The sequence below is a fragment of the Eutrigla gurnardus genome (genome assembly GCF_963514095.1).
Source record: "Eutrigla gurnardus genome assembly, chromosome: 15".
Classification (NCBI taxonomy): domain Eukaryota; kingdom Metazoa; phylum Chordata; class Actinopteri; order Perciformes; family Triglidae; genus Eutrigla; species Eutrigla gurnardus.
In genome coordinates, this window is record NC_139938.1 from 7,708,579 (window position 1) to 7,731,410 (window position 22,832).

Consider the following 22,832-nt stretch of genomic DNA (forward strand, 5'->3'; position numbering starts at 1 on the left):
CTGGCGATGACGTCACAACACAGCGACTTGTAAAACATTTTTTAATTATTTTAAATGAAAATACATGTAAATGTATGTTGTGTCACATTGTGAACATATTGTCAAACACCTTCCGTGCTAAAAAAAAAAAAAGGAACTCAAAAGACACTAAGGTAGGTAAATAAGTTGTGAAAACATGCAGTTTTTGACAAATTCAGTGTGTGTATATAATATAGGATATACAGGGTTTTCAGAGAGCGCCCGGTTTCCATTATTATGACGCAGTCAGCGAGTGTTTTGGTCAGTGTCAGGAGAAAATAGTCCCCTCTAAAACCACCTGCCTGCTTCAAAACACATCTGATGATGTCACTTCATGTCGTTGGTTTGATTTATAAAGACCGATAACCTCATACCTGCTCCTCACTAAAATGAAAATCACGACCTACGGATTCTTGATGCATTGCCAAGCCAAACACACACACACACACACACACACACACACACACACACACACACACACACACACACACACACACACACACAAATGGGTGAAGAAGTGAAAGTTCCAAAGGGAGAGTGATCCTCTCTTCCCACATTGTAAGAATTCAGGCAACATTCCTGTGCCAAGTTCATGTTAACTTTTAAAGAGGAAATCCTCCTGAAATATTACAAACTTGGTTTTTATAGCATCTCCCCTGCATATACATGTTTGTAAATGTAGCTTAGCTTGTTTTTTGGTGTCTCTTGTGTGTACTTTTCATACTCCAGGGGCTTCCCATCTTTGTGGTCTTCAGCTGGCAAAGACAACAGAAAGCTTCACTTCATATCTTATCTTATTACAAACAGAACACATAAGGTAAAGTGTGAGATTTTGGCAAATCTGCTCATTCACTTTCTTGTCGAGAGTTAGGTGAAAAGGTTCCTTAAGAATGAAGCCTGGAAAATGGGGAAAAAGCCTCTGTTTAAGGTAACATATCTGCCTACCAGCAGCTCTAAAGTCTAATTAAGTCCAAACAATCAAACATGTTTTAAAGATCCCATATTATACTGATTTTCATCAATTTCACACAGCTGTCAGAGGTCCAACAACACTGGATTCGATATGCATTGCCCCAAACCCATCCGTGGTCCTGAATTTCAGCTGTCTAAAAGTTGCTCCAATGAGCTCTGCTGAGAACAGGCTGTTTCTATGCCTGCACATTTAAATGCTAATGACCTACTGTCATCGCCTACTTGGAGAGAGATGGAGACGATGCAGCTTACGCTAGCATTGGATGTTTACGGTGGATGTATCGCTATGGCTCGCCTATGTGTCTCAGGTGAAGTTGCTGGTCCCGTATGGTTGGGACAGATCCTTTTACGTGGGTCAGTGTCGAGGCAAAGCCAGCTTTGTACTGACCCTCGATACTGAAGCAGTCCGATGTGAAGTGGTTAGCACACACATACAAGCTAACATTTACATTTACATTTACATTTAGGTCATTTAGCAGACGCTTTTGTCCAAAGCGACTTACAATAAGTACATTTGTCAAAAGAAGGAAACAAGGAAACCACAACGAATCATTGCCGATAAAGTAAGAGCTAAAAGTAGAACAAGTGTTAGGTCCTCATCTGAGTAAACTAGTAGTTCAAGAGCAACAGTGCTACGATCAGAGTGCTATAGGTAAGGGTGTTTTTTTTTTTGTTTTTTTTTTGGGGGGGGGGGGGGGGGGGGGGTCATGCTAGTCGAGGTGAAGTCTGAACAGGTGAGTCTTGAGCCTTTTTCGGAAAATGGCAAATGACTCAGCTGTCCTGACATTAGTCGGGAGTTCGTTCCATTAACATCCGTTAACATGAACCGTAGCCGGCACATTGTCATTAAAAATGAAACGCAACCACTGTCTCTTCTGTTCTTCTGTAGCTGGGACAGAATATCAGCACTTATGTTGATTTGTAAAACCAACAACAGAGCAATCTGCGTGTCTAGCTCTGAGCGACGACATTATGAAACACCGCTATCTCACTGCTATTTCATCGCAGGACACGCCGAACTTCACCTCGGTGATGCACGCCTCCTCTTGGATATCTCCTATCATCACGCAGAGGAGTTCGGCCTATGCAAATGACTCCCTTCATTACATAACGACGGGAGCTGAATCTTAACCACCCATAGGAGCACCGTTTTATCAGTGGGGGGGCTGCAGAGACCATGCAGGAGTCGCTTGGTTTCCTCATTCTGGGAGTTGACAGGCTCAGGGAGGACCAGTTTATAGGCGTAGAGACCAGAGAAAACCTGTTTTTCATAATATGGGACCTTTTAAAATTGAATTTGTTTAAACCATACAAATCGACAAATTACGGTTTTATGATGGGTCAGGAACAGGAATATTTCTTGGCTGGGAGTACAGTGACCTCAAGCTGTCCACGCTGGGTTTCTGGGCAACTTTACGGTGGCACCAAGACAAATCACAGCACCTAGTCCTGCAGATAATGTGACATTTTTTAGCTGTAGTGTAATTGAAATGGTCACCACCACTATTGTCCATATATTTTATCTCTGCATTTATGTCACAGCAGTTTAGATGCCTTGCTCAAGGGCACCCCACTCTTCCCACCCAGGCTTTTCCTGCTGGTTCAACACTTACTTTTAGGCCAACACTGCCCTCTCTTGAGCCAAGCAGAGAACTACAGGCACCTGAAAATAAAACCCAGGAGAAATGTAATGTGACACATGCCATTTGTTTCAACATCGTCGATAAATCTGAGAGGTGTAGGCATTATGTCAGAAAAGGTGTTTTATTACATAGATCAAGTTTATAATAGGGGGGAAATATGTCCCACATGTGCTGCACATAAGAGATGTGCGTTATTCAAACCCAATATTATGTTATCAAGCTCATCTGCTCCATATCAATTCTTCTCTTCTGGGCTGACATGCTGCTGTAAACTGAGACCACTGTGTAAGACGTTTTGTTATTCGCATGAATGTGACAGGTCATGGATGACCCTGGGAGAAATTGATGGTGATGATGTGTGAATGTTTGCCTGCTATATTTTTCAGAGGGTTATTTTAGGGTATTGGTTTTCGGGGTGTAGAAATGATTTCCTCAGGAATATATCACTTTGCAGGCACAAGGAGCTGTGGTTATAATATCACAAAAACATGAGACGATCATAATATCATAAGTGGGAGTGTACACATTTTGGAATAGTTTTCTTTAACCTCTTTTCTTTCAGGAAAGTAGTGATATACTGGGTCAGGACCACGGTGCTATTGTTCCAGTGACAAAATGTACAGCACTCGTTTTCTGAGTGTACTCCATGTTTTCACTATATATTGATTTTTGGAAAACCCAACATATGACAGTAATAAAATTGCTTTAATTGAAATTGTAAGAGTCCATTCAGGCTGTAGCTTCTGACGCATCAGTATGACAATCACTTCCTTTTAAAGCTGACGCTTGAACTCTCAGCAACATTACAGGTCAAGACCTAATAAGAAGTACTTGACCTGACTTCTGTGCCAAGACCTCCAAAGGCGGAGCTTGACACGCATTTATGTTGAGTATTCAGTCAATTCAGTCAGTGCTGCATCTCCCTATTAAAGCCTGAAGAGACAGTGATTGTTTTTATGCCCAGCCACACATAACTTCCACCAGCGGAAACAGAGCGGCCTGCTGGAGAACAATCACCAGAAATAGCTCTGAAATCATGTCTCACTCCGGAAACAGTTGACAATAACGACACACATTTGAGATCTTGAGTTGTGACCTGAAAATGAATTTGGGAATTAGCTGAGCTCTCTTTACCCAAATGCCGCCCATTCATGTTCTGTGAAACCTGCTGGGGGCCGCCAAGTGTTAGAAGTGAGCTCCAGTTAAGTGATCCACATATTTATAGACCTTTAATTAGACTGGCTCTCAGGAGGTTCTACCGGGCAAATGATAGAAATCTCCCCCTTTTTATGTGTCTCTCTTCTGTCAGCCTGCTCTCCCCTCCCCCGGCAACTCTGTATCAGTCCTCGATCCCTCGCTGGCCCCCTCCATCACCACACCCATGCACTCAAGTTATGATGCAGTTCATGGGTAGCCTACTTTTGCCTTACATTGCCACTGGGACTCCTCTGCAGCTTTCACTAGAGCCCAGATCGTCTTGTGGGCTCAACAGCAGCTGAATGGTGAGTTTACCCTCTCTGCATGATGCATTGCTAAAATACACATTGTATCTGTTACATCACAGCCCTGTTTGTTGTTGTTGTTGTTGTTTTTCCACTTGTATAATGTGTAATATATAATATTTCTCCAGTTTCCTGTTCTATCTGTTGAATGTGTTATAAAATCGCATCACTCAACTGTCTCATCCTGTAGTGTACGTGCTCCGTGCTGAGTCTCATCGTGCCTCGCACAAGAGTTACTCAACACATCGGAGTTGTTTTGGTAGAAGCGATTGCGCAATCGAGTGCTGGAGCAGCGCTGCGCTTCTGCGCTGCACACAGGCAGCAGTGTTGTTATCAGGCTGCTCACTACCGTGTTGCTTGTGCACGACGCATACTATTTACTTTAATAGCCACATTAACTGTCGTGCGGAATAAAGCGCGTACTGCAGCTGAGATGCGTGTGTGTGTGTTTTTTTTCTTTTTTTCACAAAGTGCCCAGTTTGGCACCAACTGCTATAATTAGTGTAGCTTACAGGATATTACGCATTGACGCACCTTGCTGAGCCCCTTTGTCGGACAATACATTGTTCTCCTCGGCGCAACAGGACAAACGAGTGTTTGGCAGCACATAGATACTATTGTGCGTCAAGGATTCACACGGTGCTTGCCTTCAGGGCTTTTTTTCCCAGAAAGGGTTCGTTTTAACCCTAACCGCGATCCTTTCCTGAACCTAACCAGGCAGTTTGTTGCCTAAATCTAAGGGGATTTCTGGCAGAAAGCCCTGAAGGCCAATTTCTTCCATGTGTTTCTAGTGTGTGTGTGTGTTCAAGGTTTAAGGTCTGCAGTGAAAAGCTTTTGTTTGTGGTTGCCTGCGAAGGCCAAGAGTAGCTCTCCAAATGCTTTGCAGTCTAATCGTCTGAGAAGACTTGTTGAATTTTTTGATTTTCAGTGTGACATTCGGTTGCTCGATTCCGGCTGCCCACAGCCTCGTTGGTCTGGCATGCTTGTCCTTCAAGATAAAACTCTACACCTAAACATGCTGGACCTATCTGGTGATCTATAACCTTCTCAGGTCTCAGCTCCTTCCAGGCTTCAGCAAGAAACAGTTATTGGACATGTCGCTGCCACTGAATGAATAAACTACAGCTTAATGGAGGGGGAAGAATGTACTAATCAAATTCCTACCGGCTTTAAAGAGGCATCATGGCCTGTCTGTCGCCTGGCAGCTCAGAGTGTTAATGCATGGAAACAGGAGGCAGAGGCCCAGACCTAGGGCACAGGATAGAGGGATTAAGCTCAGAGAGAGAGAGAGAGAGAGAGAGAGAGAGAGAGAGAGAGAGAGAGAGAGAGAGAGAGAGAGTGTGTGTCAGTCACTGACAATTCCACCAGATGGTAAACTGCATACCTCCATGTCAGAGTCCCCATCTCACTGCAGAGTATGTATGTATGAATGTAGATCACCTTAAATGTGATGAAGAAACATAAAGCTAAATCTTGTCCGTACTTATATTACTGTTCCGTCCACTGTGTACACAACCTGATCACCATGGGAGGTGGGCTTATAATCAAGTGTACACAGAAAAATTAACAACGCTTACGTGTGCTCCCAGTGTCAACACCGGTGCTGATTAAAGTACTGTGTTTACTTGTATGTATGAGCCTTACCGAGTTACCTGCAATCTGCAGGGAGCAGGAGCAGGCCGGTGTGGGAGCGTATACACACATGTTTTAGTGTGGCGAGTGTTTGGGGGTGCTGTGTTGTCGTCGTCGTGTGTGAGTCCGTATTTGCTTTGGACTCGCGTCAATTTCATAGTTGGCGAGCAGTGTGCAATGTGGAGTGTGATTCCGTGCTCAAGGGTCGTCTCTTCTCTCAGCAGGACTCCTTCCTGGTGGAGGCGATGGCAGAGAGTGGGGCCGAAGGGAGACTACCTCAGTGGCGTCTTGGTGTCAAGAAACAGCGAAACGGAGAGCTGACTGGTACAAACAAAAGAATAAGAGACTTATATTATGAGTGCATCAGCAGTGTTGATGTTTTTTTGTTGTATTTGTATGATTTTTATTTCAAACTGTTAAATCCTCATATGTTTGTGTGTGTACATGCAATACTCTGGTTGTGCATCTAGACTCGGAGCTGCCTGTGGATGAGAGGAAACAGAGGGACAGGGAGGAGCATGAGTCTCTGGTGTTATGGAAGAAACCTCTACTCACACTCCACTACTTCGCTCTGGAGCTGCTCGTCACCCTTAAAGAGTGGCTATGGAGGTGAGAACAAGGTTGGGGTCCGTTTCCTGCAGAACTGCACCCGACATCTTTCATATCATGAATGAGTTGAGTCAATAAAGGTTTACCCCAGAATTTAGAAAGTTAAATGATATTGATGTTTGTACAAATACAAAATGTAGTGCGAGACTTTACACGGTGACACTTTACAAGTGAGTTTAGTGTTGCAGTGCAAATTTGACTAAAACACACAAGCAAATAAAAGACGAAGAAGAGGTCTAAGCTGTAATGTCTATGTGTTTGCTTATATTATTAGTGTGTAGTATTCATGCTTTCATGCATCTGGTGCTGACAGCAGCTCAGCAGAGTGTATTTGTGATGTTCGTTTTATTTAAAGAGGTGCTTGTGCTGCTTGTCTATCTCAGGCAAAAAGAGGATATGATTCTTGTGGAAGAAAAATAGCTATCATAACACTCTGCACACCTCGCACACGCACACAAAAGCACCAATAGAACCAGACAGGAGGTGACCTTGTTTGTCTCAGTGCTATCAACCCAGAAGGCCTTCTCCCTCCTAGTTTAGTCTTCAGCCAGATGCCTCGTGTAGCCTGCAATACAGCACAAAGCTATTACGCACGTCTTTTACGCACCTGATAATCTTTGTTGACACAGAGGGCCTAGAAGAAGGTCAGAGTGTACGCTCAGGGAGGCCTTTGTGGTTCGGTGCGTGAGGACAATGTGTTTATTTTCTAAACTAGAAGAGGATGTGGTGAGCCGCAGGCACCACGAGCAGCGTTCAGACTGACAGAAGCTGCTGTTCACCAACACTTGAAAACACATGGTGTTGTAACTGTTGCAGTTAGTGGTATACATCATGCAAAGTTTACGTTACGAGCACATGGACAGGTTTATCCTGGATGTTGATATTAGTGGTTTGTAATGCATGGCATATACACAGGGACTCCTCAGGGCTCTGCACTTGTTTCACTTAAGATGTAAATGGACACAATGGTTGTGAAACAAAGGGAGGGAGTAACTCAGCCTTTACATGGCGATGGGGATACAGGAGACTCTTATTTTGTAAAAAAAACAACAACAACAACAAACAAGAAAACAAACAAACAACATTGTATTCAAATTACTGCTTATTCTGCATGTAAATCCCATACAGACATGATAAAACTGATAGAGTTGTTGCTGCCCATTCGATAACAGTTTACAGACATAATGCTGCCTTCATGTGCTAGTCGGAAGATCCGACTTCTAAACTATGAAGTCGGAATGTCGAGAATGTCGCGTTCAAGTAACAAATTAAAAAAAATGGCGGACGTAAGGTTGGTTGTTATCTTCGTAATGGACAAATACTTTTATGATTCCATTATGATACAAATAAAATGTCACAGAGAGATTAGAAGGCAGGAGGTTACGTCAGCTAATGTAATAACTTTGTGGGAAGTATTAGCAGACTAATAGACCGTTTGTTATGGATGGAACGATACATAGCATTGGTCTATACATCAAGTTAAGTGTACATAGATTACAGATTAAAATTATGTACGCAAGCAACAGCTAATATGTGTTGCACTATTAAAATTAAAGAATTGTGTACCATCCATTACTGAATCTGTCCTCTTCTCTTGGGTGCACTATCAAAATAATGAGTTTCCCCACTCGTAATTACGATTTGAGGGGCCGTTCATGTGCAATTTCCGAGTCGGCAAATCTTAATTACCACAATTCGGATACCACATGAATGCAGCATATGTCATTCCTGAGTGAGGAAGCTATAAACACCAAATATTACAGCCAATACGCTGAGGGCATGTCTGTCAACAGCGGCCACGCTGCGTGTTGCCGCTGGTACATGCGGATAGCGCAGCTCAGCAAACCGGTAGGTCAGTTATCGAGAGGGAATAATTCTGGTGGCCATTCAGACTGACTGGAAGCTAAATTATCACCGCGGCTGGGTAGCTAAAATGTTCTAGCCGCATTTACCTCGCTACGCTCGAGGACAGCCGTTAGCCAAAAGACACCGCCGTGGAGGCTAACGCAAATACCAGTTTCACAATGCTAGCTTTAGCCCAACAAGTAGGTAGAAGCCCCCAATTCAAAATTCATAAATAAAATGAACATGTCATGTGTAAGTAGCAGAAAATTTAAACACATTGGGCTCAAAGTCGTATCCTAAAATTAACGTAAAGTCACTGAGGCCATGTTGGAGTAACGTTACTTTAAATGTAATGTTAGCTTAATACTTAGCGTCAACGCTAGCAAGAGTAACGTCACAGAATATCAGTGAGTGATACGTTGTTGGCCTGACCTTACATGTATTCCACGGTTAGAGTTCAAATGGGTGCTGTAAAAATTAATACATAATGTTAATGCTGCCAGTTACTTAGCAGTGACTGAGGATTTTTGTTATGTCATGCTTTAATCCACACGTTTTTCTGAACATGGCGCTCCTGTGTGTGAAGCATATAATGCAGTGGCTGGATCAGCTTCCAGCAGATGTCCCTGTTGTTCTGTTGAAATCAAAATGATGTCCCCTCCATCAAATAATTTATTTCATTTCAATCATATTGCCTCACTCGTGCTTCTTATGATTCCTCCTCTTTTTTCAACTGCAGTCACACTTTCTGCTCCCTATTCACAATCTTTCTCCCTGTCTTGTATACCATCGACCTCTGCCCCCTCACATTTGCATCCATCGTTTTCTTCTCCTTCACCCAGGCTCTGGCAGCAAAGACAGACTGTGTTTGGCCTGCTGATCCTGCTTACTCTCCTCTCCATTGCCTACTGTATTGAAGGAACACACCAGAAGGTGACTAAATATTTTTCATAATACATTATAACCCCACTTAGGGTGCTGCTTAGGGTGCTGTGGAGGCTCACCACCTGAAATCAGGTCTTCCACCTTGTTTGGCTTGTTTGGGTCTTTTAATTGAATACATTTTTCTTTTTCTGTGATTACTTGCCTTATAATTATGCAGCACAGGTTACAGTTTCCTGCCTTTTTTTATCCTTATAAGACTGAATGAGATACACATAATGTGTGTGACTGTACCTCTGTAAGTAGAGCAGATGTCTATTAATTGAAGGCTTGGTGGTTCCTCCTGTCCACAAAGAAGTTGCGCAAGGCACTCAAGCAGCAGCACCACCATGTTGTCCTACGAAGCTGAAAAGTGCTATTCATGCAGGCCATTTACTATTTATTTAGGTACTGCACAGTGTCATTGATGATCAAGTCTTGATTCTAGTGGGACTGTGCCACATAGTTATCTGGGAACTGGGAAACACCTCAGGAACACAAATCCATATGAGAGGATATTTGCACGATCACTTTAACAAGTTTGTGTTTGTGTGAGTTTGCCTACATTATGTTTAATTATTAACTTCCTGCACAGCCCCGTTGTACCTGCTAATTTCTCATGTCCAGAGGGCAAACCACTGGAGCTGTGACTGTAAACCACATCAGTGGCAAGATCTATGTAGGAGTTTTTTTTTTGTAACATGTGCTTTAGTATTTTGAAACCAATAAATACATTTTTCAATGTTATTCACAGAGACTCAGAAGTTGTGTAATCAGTTCTCAATATCTAGGCTACATGTAACAATCACCCAAGGCTGGAACTGTGCTTCCCAGCAAAAAGAGAGAGGTAGTATATGGTGTTTTTGTTTTGCTGGGTTTCCTGGGAAATCGAGTCTTCGGTCAGAGCCTCCCCCAATTCCCACCACCCCTCTGTCTCCTCCCTTCTTCCCGTAATCTACACACTCCACGCTTCCTCCTAAACATGACCTGCCTTGGCTTGAGGGAGGAGGTGAAAACTGAGTGATCGATGGAGTGATAGTGGCACATGAACGGGAGGAAGACGAGCAGAGAGAGAGAGAGATCTTGGCTTGCCTTACTTCACTGGTTGTGTAAGAGCTGGCTGCCACCAAAAAGAATAATTGTGCTGTTCTTCTGTCAGTGTGTTGAACACTCATACCCTACGGCTCTGTCCTCTAAACTCAACAACCACCTCTGTCTCTCTCTCTCTTTCTCTACCACTCACTTGCCCTCACCCACCCTTTTAAATGCCCTCTGTTCCCTGTTTTGCACACTTTCACTCTTGTGCCTTCTCTCACTCTGTCTCTCACCCTCCTCCCCCCTCCCCTGTTTTCCTCACACTCTGTGCATGTGTCTCTGCCATGTGGTTGACCGTCCCTCTTTCTGGCCTCTGCAGTATGTGCACTACATGGAGAAGAAGACGCTGTGGTGTGCCTACTGGCTTGGCCTGGGCATCCTCTCCTCGGTGGGTCTTGGCACCGGCCTGCACACCTTCCTTCTTTACCTGGTAAGAAAATGTTTTCTGCGATTCCATGACAGGTTGCCCGCCACTTTCACAGTGCAGTTATTCACTTGCCTGTGCATGTTTATGACGGAGCTGAAACTCAAACACAGTGGATGATGGTGGTGCAGTGACGCAGATCTCAAAAGGCTGTGTTGATGCTGTTGTTGGGTTGTTGCTAAGGCTTTAATAAGAGCATTATTTAAAGCTTTTTGGCGCCTCCTTTTGCATTTGCACATGCATACGTGAGTTAGTATGGGTTTGTGAGTGTGTGCGTTTCAGAGTGGGGCGGAGATGAATAGACGCTGTGGTAGCCACAGTGTTTTGACAGGCAGTCTAGGAACAATCGCACTCACTGACCCCTCTGACTGAGTGCACATGAGGATAAAAACACACTCCCTCCCCCTCTCTGAGTTCTTTCTCTTTCCTTTCTCCCTGCTCTCCTGCTCCCCACTGTGTCGCTCACTCTCACTTTCTCATACACACCCTCCCTTTACTCCTGCTCCTTTTTATGTCTCCTCTACAGTCCCTGTTTTACTCCCCTTTTCTTTCTCCCTTCCTCCTCTCTGTTTTTACCCCAACTCTTCCCCGCCAATGAGTGTTTTTGCTCAGTTTCAAGCATGGGGAGGTGTTGGGTCTCCACTGCTGATCAGATCAGGGTCCCACAACATCTGCTTGCCTTCACTGCTCCGTGTCCATCTGTCATCATGGAGTCCACTGTCATACTTGTATACCCTTGCCCGATGGAGCTGAACTGAAAAATTTGAAGTGCGTATCCTCCATTCTGATGTTTTTTAAAAGCCAAGCTCCCAAATGTAATTTGAGAGTTACTTGCTACTCTCCCTAAGTGGCACAACTCACTTTTACATAAGGTTTTAATGTAGGATATCACCATCTAGTGTGCGCGGCTGCTACTGCAGGTTGCGGTGTCATTGGGTTCATGACAGAACTTGGTGCTCCTTGCTGGAGCTGCTGCTGCGCATTTTTTATAGAGTTGGACTGATATTGCTTTTTAAGGCCGATACTGGTGCAGATACTTTTGGATTTGATCTACTGATGCATGTTTTTAAGTTGATATCAAAATAATTTCATCTTTTTTTTTATTTTACCTTGTATCCCTCTGAATATTACCAGTTGATGGCAATCCAACTTGTCCACACTAGAATAAAAAGATGATACATTTGTTGAAATAGTCTGTGGTCAGTGAGGATCGTTTCTTACTTATAAGATGTCTTCAATTGGCTGATATTCATTATTTTAAATAACATAGTGGCCTATTATTGGCCTTATTTAGTAGTCTGATGGTATTTGTTTATATAAAGAACCCTGTCTGATCCTGTATCTGATTCCTCTCTTCAACTCTGAGCTTAAACCACAAGTAAGAACAAACCTGACCTCAGAGAATTCTAATTACATATCTTCTTTTTTTATAGATGCTTGAAGGAACCATTGAGTGATTTTGTAGATTTCCTGGTTCTGACAGATATTTCTGACAGTAAAAAAAAAAAAGTTTAACAATTCATGTGGTCTGTGAACAGTGACGGGTACCAGCAGACATGTCCTATTTTGAGGAACTAAGATTGGGCCAGTGATTATAACTGGGTCAGGCGAGTCGTGCCCACAAACTTAGATGTCTAACACATGATGCTTGAGTTTTCTGGCACTGTTTTCCGAAGAGGGCCTTGGTGTTTACCAGCTCTTGACTTTGATTCGCTCCCATGTCAACATTTGGAAAGAACAGCACCATAGTCACTCTGTAAGTGGTATACAAGTGCACCAATAGAGTACAGTACACACCAGCTTAGGGGAGAAACGCCACAACTTTGATTGCACAGCTTCTCATACACAGCATTTTCTTAGCATTTTCCTGATTGTGAGGACCAGAACTCAAACAACCAGTCAATTGTATAATTACTTGATTGGAAGTAAATTAACAGCAACCGTTTTAATTAGTTAACCGTCATTAAGTTGTTTTTTTTTGCCCCGGGTTTCTGCTTCTCAAATTTGTACAGTTTCTGGTTGTCTTGCACTTCTGTGATCCTAAATGGACTTTTTTGTGGTTTTGGACTCTTGGTCAGATAAATTATGACATCTGAAGAGTTCAACCTGGAATCTGGGAAATTGTCATGGACATTTCTTAATATTTTCTGACTGATTTTACCAACCAAACGAGTCGACTAATGGAAAAAAATGATTGGCAGGTGAGTGGATGGTCCTTGTTGGTTTCAATCCTGCCTGATTATTTTGGTAACCATAATAATCTTTAAGTGCACTTGATGTTTGTAACTAGCCCAGTTTATTACTATTTACAGTCAGTAGAGGGTGCCAGTGTTCTAAGATGTTGATAAACAAGACTAATCAGTGCAGACTTTTATTGAAATTATTTTGCATGTTGTATCATTTAATTAATGTCGAGTATCAATATTCATAAATCAGTATCCATTCACAAAAAGCCTGACGTTTATAAATATAAGGTATTGTCTCCCTGGCAAATGAAAAGACTCTGCAGTGTATGAGATTATTGTAGAGCATAGCGAACCATAATATTACACACAAAAACCTTTTAATGTACTCAACCACAATACATCAGCAGGTAGTTCCAACCTCTTTTTAAGATGTGGAAAGGTGTGGATGCTGGCAGGTCTTAAAACCATCAAGGTCCTCTGTAGTGCTTTTTTCACATGACATAACATGTGACTGTGTTGTCATATGACTTCCCCTACCTTCCCAGTCGTCATGTGTCCGTTCTGTTCATGACTTATTAAACCGACTTAGCTATTCGATTGAAGCACATTTTTGAATTTCCTCCAGTGACTTCACACATTTCTCTGCCCAACACAGTGTTGACTGCATTGAACTGGGCACTGCTACATGCAAGCTTTCTGTTTAACCTCTGAGAGCTTGATATGACAATCTTTTACGCTAATTTTGTTAGGAATAAATTACCACTCATATTAACTTATTAACAGTACACATCCTTAGTGGTTGGCATGAAGCCGTGAACATTATATCATGGAGTACTGCAGAGCCAACAACAGAGGGTGGTGCAGAGCCAGTACCATGCAAGCCGTCCCAGTCAATGAAACCGGAGCAGAAGTGGCCGCTCTCCTGTTCCCTGACATGGGCAATTGCTGCCCTGTGTCTCCTGTCTGTGTTTGCGTCCCGCTGAGACTGCGGGAGATCATTGTACACAGACAGGACTGGTTATTGGAGAAAGATAAAACCCGCCAACTCAGGCGTAGAGAAGAAAAAGAGAGAAAAAAAAGCACACTTCTTGGCACACCATCAAGTGTATTTTATCCAGCTGCTCTAAGGGAGGAGGTCGTGGATGGGTGCTCATAATACAGACCATGAAAACAATAAAATTGCGCAGGAGCACTGGAGAGATCTCATTTCATCAGGGGCTGCGGAGGCGAGGATCAGTATACACATGCACACTTTCGCAGAGTCTTGCACCTGCTCATGTGTCTGCCATAACGATTGTGAAGATGGCAATTATGAGTGGCACAGGCTTTCATCCCCACTTAGGTTTTTAAGTATTTGTTTTGTAGTGACAACTCGTGTCACTGTCCTCCATAAATCCTCTTTTAACTGAGCAAGGGTTGGGGATAAGTGTGACTCTGAAAGCTTGGGAATGCTGTAAATATTTTAGAAGAGAGCTCATCTGAGTCATACACCATTAACTTTCAGTAATGGCAGTTGCCATTAAGTCATTATAGGCAGCATAAAAATTGTTGTGCTCAACAATAAATCAACAGCAACAAAGAATTAAAGGTATTATAATAGAAGCCAGGCATGTTGCTGTACATAATGTCAGGTAGGGTAGTCCTTTTTTTTCTATCCGCCCTGGCTTTGAGCTGCTTTTTCAGTGAGAAGTGTACATGTTGTGTCTTTGTGGGAGCATGAATTTCAACAGCAATCCAATGGGATAACAAAAAAATCTAACCATGTTTTATGACTCATGATTTACAGCGCTTTGTCTTTCAAAAAATAAAACAGTGTCTCTTCTAAATACAAGAACATTACAGTTTTCTCTATTCCGTTTTTTTTAGGATTGCTAAATTATAGGTTGCAGAGGAGGTTTGTGTAGAATATACAGATTTTCCCCAGCAACCCCCCTCAAATTAAGTTTTGGCTGTTGGCAATTACCAGGAGCACAGCTTTAATTAGCCCCAGCTATCGCTGTAAGCACTGAGCAGGTCTGAGTGTAGCTTCAGCACACTGTCTCTGCTGTGTTGTTAATATAAACTCACACACACTCCTGCTCAGGTTCTTAAAGTTCTCCCGCTCATATGCCTTTTGAGAGTTAAGTGCAGTCCGCCCACGCATTCTCAGGCTGACAAGAACATGTGGGTGAGAGAAACTCGGTCACAGCATGGCATGTTATCAGACAAAAGACTGTGTGTGTGTGTGGTATGCTACCCCTCACTCATCTGACCATTGTGTGGCTTTTACAGTGACGAGCCTTGCTGTAACCCCAGAAGCAAACAATGGAGCACCTTCACGTTCACATAGACAGAAACCTCTTTGCTTTGTTTGAGTTGTGACTCACACAGTCCTGCTGGTCTGCATGACCTGGACGGAGTAGTTTTCCACTACTATAAGTGCCACCTGACAAGTGTTGATTGGAGACTTGTTATGACCTGATAAGGTGATAATCCCCCAGGTCGGCTCTTCAGAACGCATTGAATTTACTCTGAAGGGTGTGGATTTACTGTATAATAACTGTAAACAGTGACAATATGTTGATTCAGTATTTTCCTGACTTTGCTGTACGTGCTTTCTGTGCAAACATGACTCGACATAGCATAATCGCTCCTCTGTACCAAAGAATTGATACCTTGCATGCATGTTACCCAGATCATGGGTGACGCATCAGGATCAAGTTCAGTACTTTGAAAAGCTGAAAAGCTACTCTTGACTCACCAATGGCTGGCAGTAACAGATCTCTCACTCTACCTTCAAAACGTCTTGAATTCAGTTAGAAGCCATTCATTTTTAACTACATCTAGATAGTGTGTCAGAACTTTATCGCTTCGGTTTGATGCTACCACTATTGAATGGGCTGTATTACTTACATACCATAAAGATGTGTTGGTTGGGCATTTTACAATGGTAAGTTATGAATCTGCAGCTGCTCGTGAGTGTGTTATGTAACTTCGGTTTCATTTCTTTATTTCTTAAATTTACTTTAATTTAACCTTTATTTAGCCAGGGTCATTCCATTCAGACTGTGGATCTCCTGGCCATGATGGCAGCCTAAACATTTCATAGAAACACTAATAAAAATAACTTACAGCAAAAAGTGAAACAATATAAAAACTAGAAATTTCACGAAAGAGACGACAGGCTTCAAATAAACCATTCAGTGTCAGTGATGAGCACTTTCACTGCTAACAACAAGATGAGGGACCAAAGACACCAAAAATGGTGCAGGTTCTTGGAATTGCGTACCTAATTTGTCCGCATGATCGGAGGCTGCAGCTTTTGGCCAGTAGAGAACGTAGATAAGGAGGGAAATTGTGTAATATGGCCTTATAAAAAGTAAAGTATTAATGTTCCATTCTGAGGTTGTATTAGGAGGGCCGACCAACCAACCAACCAAATCAGAGACAAACCGTAATGCAGCATGAAATACTGAATATAACACTGTGCTTATATGAAATATCACCATAATCAATTGCTGACAGAACCTTTGCTTGAATAAATTTTTTCCTGGCAGCAAAAGAAAAACCTAACTTTAGCCAGAGTTCACATAAGGCATTTACCAGCTTAGACTTGTTCAATCACATTATTATTTGTACAACATTATTTGTTAATTAATCTGATACCCACCATCAGCCGTCTCCTTAATGAAATCCTGTAAACGGTCTTTTACTTCCTGTGGCAAAAAAGAAAAAGGCAAATAAACAGCACAACTGCTTTCATCTGTGATCTGTAAGTAATTCATCTTCTTCCTCATAAGGCTGGAGATATGGATCTGCCAAGCATCTTGTGACTTTTTCATCTTTACCGAACTCCTTCCAAATATGAATACCAGAGCGATGTGTAAATGGGAGTGTGTGTGTGTGTGTGTGTGTGTGTGTGTGTGTGTGTGTGTGTGTGTGTGTGTGTGTGTGTGTGTGTGTGTGTGTGTGTGTGTGTGTGTGTGTGTGTGTGTGTGTGTGTGTGTGTGTGTGTGTGTGGTATTTTTCGCTTCTCAATCTTAACTGTCATACCTCCGCCATCCAAGGCATGCGTCTGTCTGTCTGTGTCTTAGAGTCCCCAGTCCAGTTAATACCACTACAATAACCATTTGCCCTGAAAGACATTCACACACACACACACACACACATACACACACACAGCCCACAGGAAGCAAATCCCGAGCCAAAGTGGGCTTAGTGTAGCCAGTCTGGAATGGCACCAACAACCCTGCCAGAAAAAGCCAAACCTGACCAGAACAAACCAGAGTGGTCCTGACAGACTGCAGGTGTTAAGCCTGGTTATGGCTAAATTTTTTATGAAATTCTACCATGAAAGTCACTGAGTGCTTTTCTGTTACCCGTCACACACCCTCAGATGAGTGTAAGGGTCACTGCTTCAGTCCCCTTTTTATTCTGATTGACTTTCTATGGGCACCAGCAGTTTGTTTCCCAGCATTAATTTTAGTTGACCAAAGTGACCAAAAGGAATGTACGCACTTTTACTTTGGAGTAATTCATTCATCGCCTCATCACACTTAAAGAGTTAAAATGTACATTTGATCTATGACTTGTATCATGTGATCTATGTTTTATGTGTATAGTGCAGGTTTATTCCACTGCACACGAGTGTTTTAGACATACAAAGTACTGGTTAATTCAGAAATCTGCTCTACCGATTGGTCAGACAAGGTGGGCAGGAAAAAAAAACTTGCTGTAAGAACAAGTTTTATCAATAATAGTCATTTGTAAAATCATTGCAAGTGAACACAACATATTTGAATGTAATTTTCCTTTTAGCCTGGAATTTGCCACTGTAAGTCCGGAAAGTGGACATTACATATAAAGTCAGTTTCAAAAAGTTTAGAATGAAATAAAAGTGTTATCTTTTGAGTGTATAATCCGTCACACAGTGGGGGGTCAGAGTGAGTGTGTCTGTCTGCTAGTCAGGGTGGGGTTTCTCAACATGAAGTCATATGGGGAAACCACATGGATAAATCACCGGGACCAGCCCCTCAATCCTCCAGCATCTCACAGTCAGTGTGTGTGTGTGTGTGTGTGTGTCAGTGGTTGCTTACCACCCACTTCTAAACACCCCCACCCCTCCTGTCTGTCTCTGCTCCATCACTGGCCTCAGTCCAGCGTCCTCTTACTTCCCTCAGAGATCCTGACCAACTTCTTCATAACGAGCTCACTTCTTATGTTGGTCCTGTTTTGCCTCCAGCAGTCTCCCACTGTAAGGAGCGGTTAATGGGTAATGCTAGCTGGACCGTGTCTAATATGCTTAAATGGCCCTTGACATCCACAGTGACCTGTTAATGGCTGGACCGTCCTGTGGTCATGGTTACTGAGAAATGGTCAGTTTATGGTCACCCATTAATGGCTTGTTTAGGGGCATCGGAAGCCCAACACAATATTTGGTGATTTTGGTTATTTAAAGTGTAGCCCGATGCACATTTAAATGGCTGTGTATGTAGGGACACACAAGTATTTTATTATTTTAAACACACTTCTATGTTCTTACCTGTTGCACTTTGACCATACTGTTGTGCTTAAGGTATACTTGCTGAACAGCTACTACTTTACTCAAGACGAGGACCTTATTATTAAAATAATAAATTGTACACCAGCAACTTGGTAAATAGTAATTAAATTACAGTCTGTAGTATAAAAACATAGAACTGAATTGAATGGAGGGGCCCCATTTTCCTAATACCAATACAGCTATTTGACTCAGTATCGACCTGATATCCGTATCGGTGCATCCCTTGGAAATGTACTGTATTATTTTTTTTAATTTGATGTGATGAGTGACGCAATTTCATCATAAGTGTACAGAATGAACCAGTTTTACATAAATTGACACGAACATGAGAGATTCATGGTAAAAAACAAAGAATGAGGTCATCAGTGAGGTTGACTACATCAGGTACTTTGGAATAATTTTTACTCTCATCTCAGATTGGATAAACACATAATAAAAACTCACCTGCTTCAGACTAATCAGAAAGTATCTGCCATTCAGCACTGCACCCAGCTCTACTTCTATTCTCACACCTATCATACTGCATCACTGAATTTGTGACAAGATGCCAGCGCACCAGTAAAGTCAACACAGGTGCCTCGATAAACGATAACTGTCACATTCCTTTTCCACGAAACTTAATTTTTTACGATCAGTGTTCTTTGGGGATCTAAAGTATGTAATTGTCAACCAACTATATTTTAAATGTTTTTAATAGAAGTAATAAAACATGGAAACAACATCATTCTCTACCCGTCGTCACGCATGTATTTTGTGTTTTTTTGGATGTATTTGGGTCCTTTTCTGTTTTCAATTTCAACTTTACTTTTAACATTTATACAGGTTTTGTTAATCAATATTTCACTACAAAAACTGAACACAATGCATCTGGTCTTTCTGCATATATGTAGTTTGTACATATCAATCCATAGAATAAACAAATGAATCCCCCGGACCAAATAATGTAGTCTGCATCGCAGCTGCAGCTATTGGCCAACCAGCTTTCACTTCCTCCTTCAGTGGGCACATTGATACAAACTTTGTTCATGCTGTGGAACTGAGAGGGAACTCCTTTCTGCTCATGTGATTTAGCAACTGCTGCTGTGCTTGAGTCAATCCCAGTCACTTGTCCAGGATAGGTTAAGGAACAATTTACTACACATCACAAATAATAAGTTCACCCTCACCACGTTAAACTCATCAGTTTGAGTGGCCACAAAGTTCACTACGATCTGTGAAATATAACTCAACACCTTGTTTGGGGACTTTTTAAAGGAAAAGTTCGGAATTTTGGACATAGTACCTCATTTCCAACTTACCCGAGGTGATATAGGTCGGTGGAGACCGTTTTCAGCACAATTGGTCCAGTCCTTACAGTTGCACAAGTCACTGTTGCTAAACTGGTGTTGAGCTAGCGCACGTCAACGGTAACATCCAGCCTGTCTCTAAAAACAGCTTTAACTGCTCCGCAGAACACCCGAGACAAATGTATTATGACGTCGGACTATCGATGTACATGTCAGTGTTGGTAGAATAATTAAAAAAATTAAACCAACCTTGCATGGCATTGGAATAGCTTATACTTTGTTCCCTGTTGTTGCTAAGGCTACGTCAGCGGCGGATTGATATTATCTCCGGGCTAGTGAGGCTACAGAGGAAGACGGTTTCGGTTTCGCTGACAATCACGCAAGTTTATTCACGACTGTAGGGCGCTTTGTAGGGCTGCAGGTTTCGTTTTTACGCACTACTACTAACACGCAAAGTAAAATTCCGCTGCTGCTGAGAAACTAGTCCCTCAAAATGTTTTATCATTGAAAATGCAAGGTTGGTTTAATTTCTAAAATTATTCTACCAACACTGACATGTACATCGATAGTCCGACGTTATAATACATTTGTCTCGGGTGTTCTGCGGAGCAGTTAAAGCTGTTTTTAGTGACAGGCTGGATGTTACCGTTGACGTGCGCTAGCTCAACACCAGTTTAGCAACAGTGACTTGTGCAACTATAAGGACTGGACCAATTGTGCTGAAAACGGTCTCCACCGACCTATATCACCTCAGGTAAGTTGGAAATGAGGTCCTATGTCCAAAATTCCGAACTTTTCCTTTAATGCTTGCTTGAGGAACTACAAAATATTGCCATGTCATTTGTAATATTTTGTAAGAGGGCTCATTAATAACAGCTGGGTCCACAGAGCCGTGTGTAGTTTTTTGCCATTATTTTCAGTGTCTTACTGAAAAGCAAAACGGTTCAACAAAGGTTTTGAATGCATTTCTTTCCTCATAAAGAATAGCAAATCCAATTATTAACATTTTAAATCCGGGATGTGGTCTGTAATAGACTTAGACATTCTGCAGGCCACCAATACATGATATTACAAAAGGCCATTTGATGAGCTCCTGATCTCCTTCATTTTCTCTTCATCCTTTAAAATAGGCTTTTATTGGTGTTCCTGTCATCAGATTTGCAAAAACATTTTTTATCCCGTCATTTGTCACACAAAAAACTCAATTTCACTCTGAGCTGAAAAATGAAGTAGGACAAGCAGCTCTCATAAGTAGTGATGATATATTGTCAATACACACATATTTATCACCAGATCCAATCTGCATGTGTCACCCAAGAGTCTGGGGATCCCACTCATTTTGTAGGGCAAGCGTTGGTTTCTGCAGGTCGCCACAGGAATGCCAGCAATGTTGCCTCCATTGTGGATCCCATTGGGTCAGTGAGAGCAACTTTGTGCCTCTGTCAGTACTGATGTGTATTTTAGTGGCTACAAGCATCGTCCACTTTTGGCAAATCTCAAAATAAACACAGTTAGGAGGTGGAATAGAATACATACATACAACCATCACTACTACTTTGTTGATAGTAAATAGTGTTTAAGATGGAAAAATGGTTCTTCCACTGTGAAGTTTGTATTTTTTCCCCCTGATGTTATTCATCATCTAGGCCTTTTTAGGAGATGGAATATGTGTTTGTGTGTGTCATCAAATCAGAAGCAAAATGAGACAGGGCAGCTACCTGACTGTTGTGGGCTGGGCTGTGGATTAATGGTGAGTCACCTGGACAACATGAGAGGACTGGGCTTTTGTGTAAGGTGAGAGGCAGTGACACAGCATTAGACTGGGGGAGAGAGAGAGAGAGGGAGCAGGTCCTTCAAGTCACGCAACACTGTTGGCAGGCTGTCTGTGTGTGTTTGGTAAACACACATTACCTGAGATAGAGTTGGAAGGTGTGAGCAAGAGGAATATAGTGTTTCTTGGCCACACAAACATTCTGTCTGCAGGGCAGTGTGATCCCAGTGGAGAGTCAGTGGGGAGGAAGTGTGGCTGGGGAGTATCCAGTCTGACTGGGTCAGTGCTGGGAGTTTCTTGACTTCTCCCGCTAGGTCACTAAAGAAGTGTGTGAACCAACATCCGAGGTTCTTCTCTTAAAGTCCTGGCAGTACTTTTAAAAAAATGTATGTATATGTGGCTGCACCTGCACTAATAATACTCCTATACTAATACGGTGTGTATAGACTCCAATCTGTGTCATCTAAAAGCAGTGTATTGTTCCGAGAGAAGACTTTGCTGTTTCCTGTTGCCTCACATGCCACTGTCCTGTCCTCCCACGTCCCGTCCCGTCCCGCTTTGTCCCGTGCAGCTCCGGAAGTTCCGGCCCCACCCCAGGTTTGCCAGATAACTTTGGTGCTACATTGCGTAATCCCAAAATGCCTTGTGCGTCACTGGGAGCACCCTTTCTTCACACACAGGCACACGAGTGTTAACACATAGAGTGCACAGGATGCGCTTTCATCAGCCCACTCCGTGGACCTCCTTTATTTGCAGGAATCGTACGAGTGTTATCTGTGTCATTTCAGATCCATCTAAATCATTGTTCAGTGTGTAACGTGACTTCTTGACTGGAAGAAAAGGCAGTAGAAAACTTTATTTAACATAACTCAGACGACATTATCAACCTTATTGCCATAATGAGTCAGTGTCCCAGGGCCACTTTTACAAATAATTTCCTTGTTCCTCTCGGACAACCATCACTGATTAGTGAATTTATGCTGCGTGAATAGCATAGTTTCACAGGAATTGTTGTACTTTTTGTATCCTGTTCTGTTCAGCAAACCAGTGCTCACACCTTTGTTTTGACCTAAATAGAAAATTAAATGACTCAATTACTAAATCACCCTCAGAAATAAAATCAACCATTCAATAATAAATGATTCAAACCATTTTCATGATGTTTAAAATAGGGGTGTAACAATACCTATATTTGTATTGAACCATTCGGAACAGGACGTGCGGTTCAGAATGTGACATCCTTTCAGTACATCCTGTGACCAAAACAGCTGTTTATGTGTACTACTCGCAAAACACAGAACAGAAAGTCTGGAGCATGAGTTTTACCCAGAAATGTTTGGAAGTGCACCATTTTAAGTCAGCTGTAGCATGCTAGTTGGTTTAGCC

At 42.3% G+C, this 22,832-nt stretch overlaps 1 protein-coding gene across 5 annotated transcripts in view; it reads left to right on the plus strand.

Moving 5' to 3' along the window:
* Positions 1-4,003: 4,003 nt before the first annotated feature.
* LOC311025925 (vacuole membrane protein 1-like) overlaps positions 4,004-22,832 on the plus strand; it is a 57,046-nt gene continuing 38,217 nt past the window's right edge. For 2 of the 5 annotated variants that reach the window (XM_084029106.1, XM_084029107.1), the window contains exons 1-5: positions 5,509-5,550; positions 5,992-6,091; positions 6,238-6,376; positions 9,064-9,154; positions 10,557-10,667. In XM_084029106.1, the coding sequence (XP_083885232.1) occupies positions 5,524-5,550; positions 5,992-6,091; positions 6,238-6,376; positions 9,064-9,154; positions 10,557-10,667 (468 nt within the window). In that variant the 5' untranslated portion in view covers positions 5,509-5,523. Of the gene's footprint in view, positions 4,136-5,508; positions 5,551-5,873; positions 5,892-5,988; positions 6,092-6,237; positions 6,377-9,063; positions 9,155-10,556; positions 10,668-22,832 lie in introns of those variants that run through there. The other 3 variants (XM_084029108.1, XM_084029109.1, XM_084029110.1) reach the window with 3 other exon arrangements.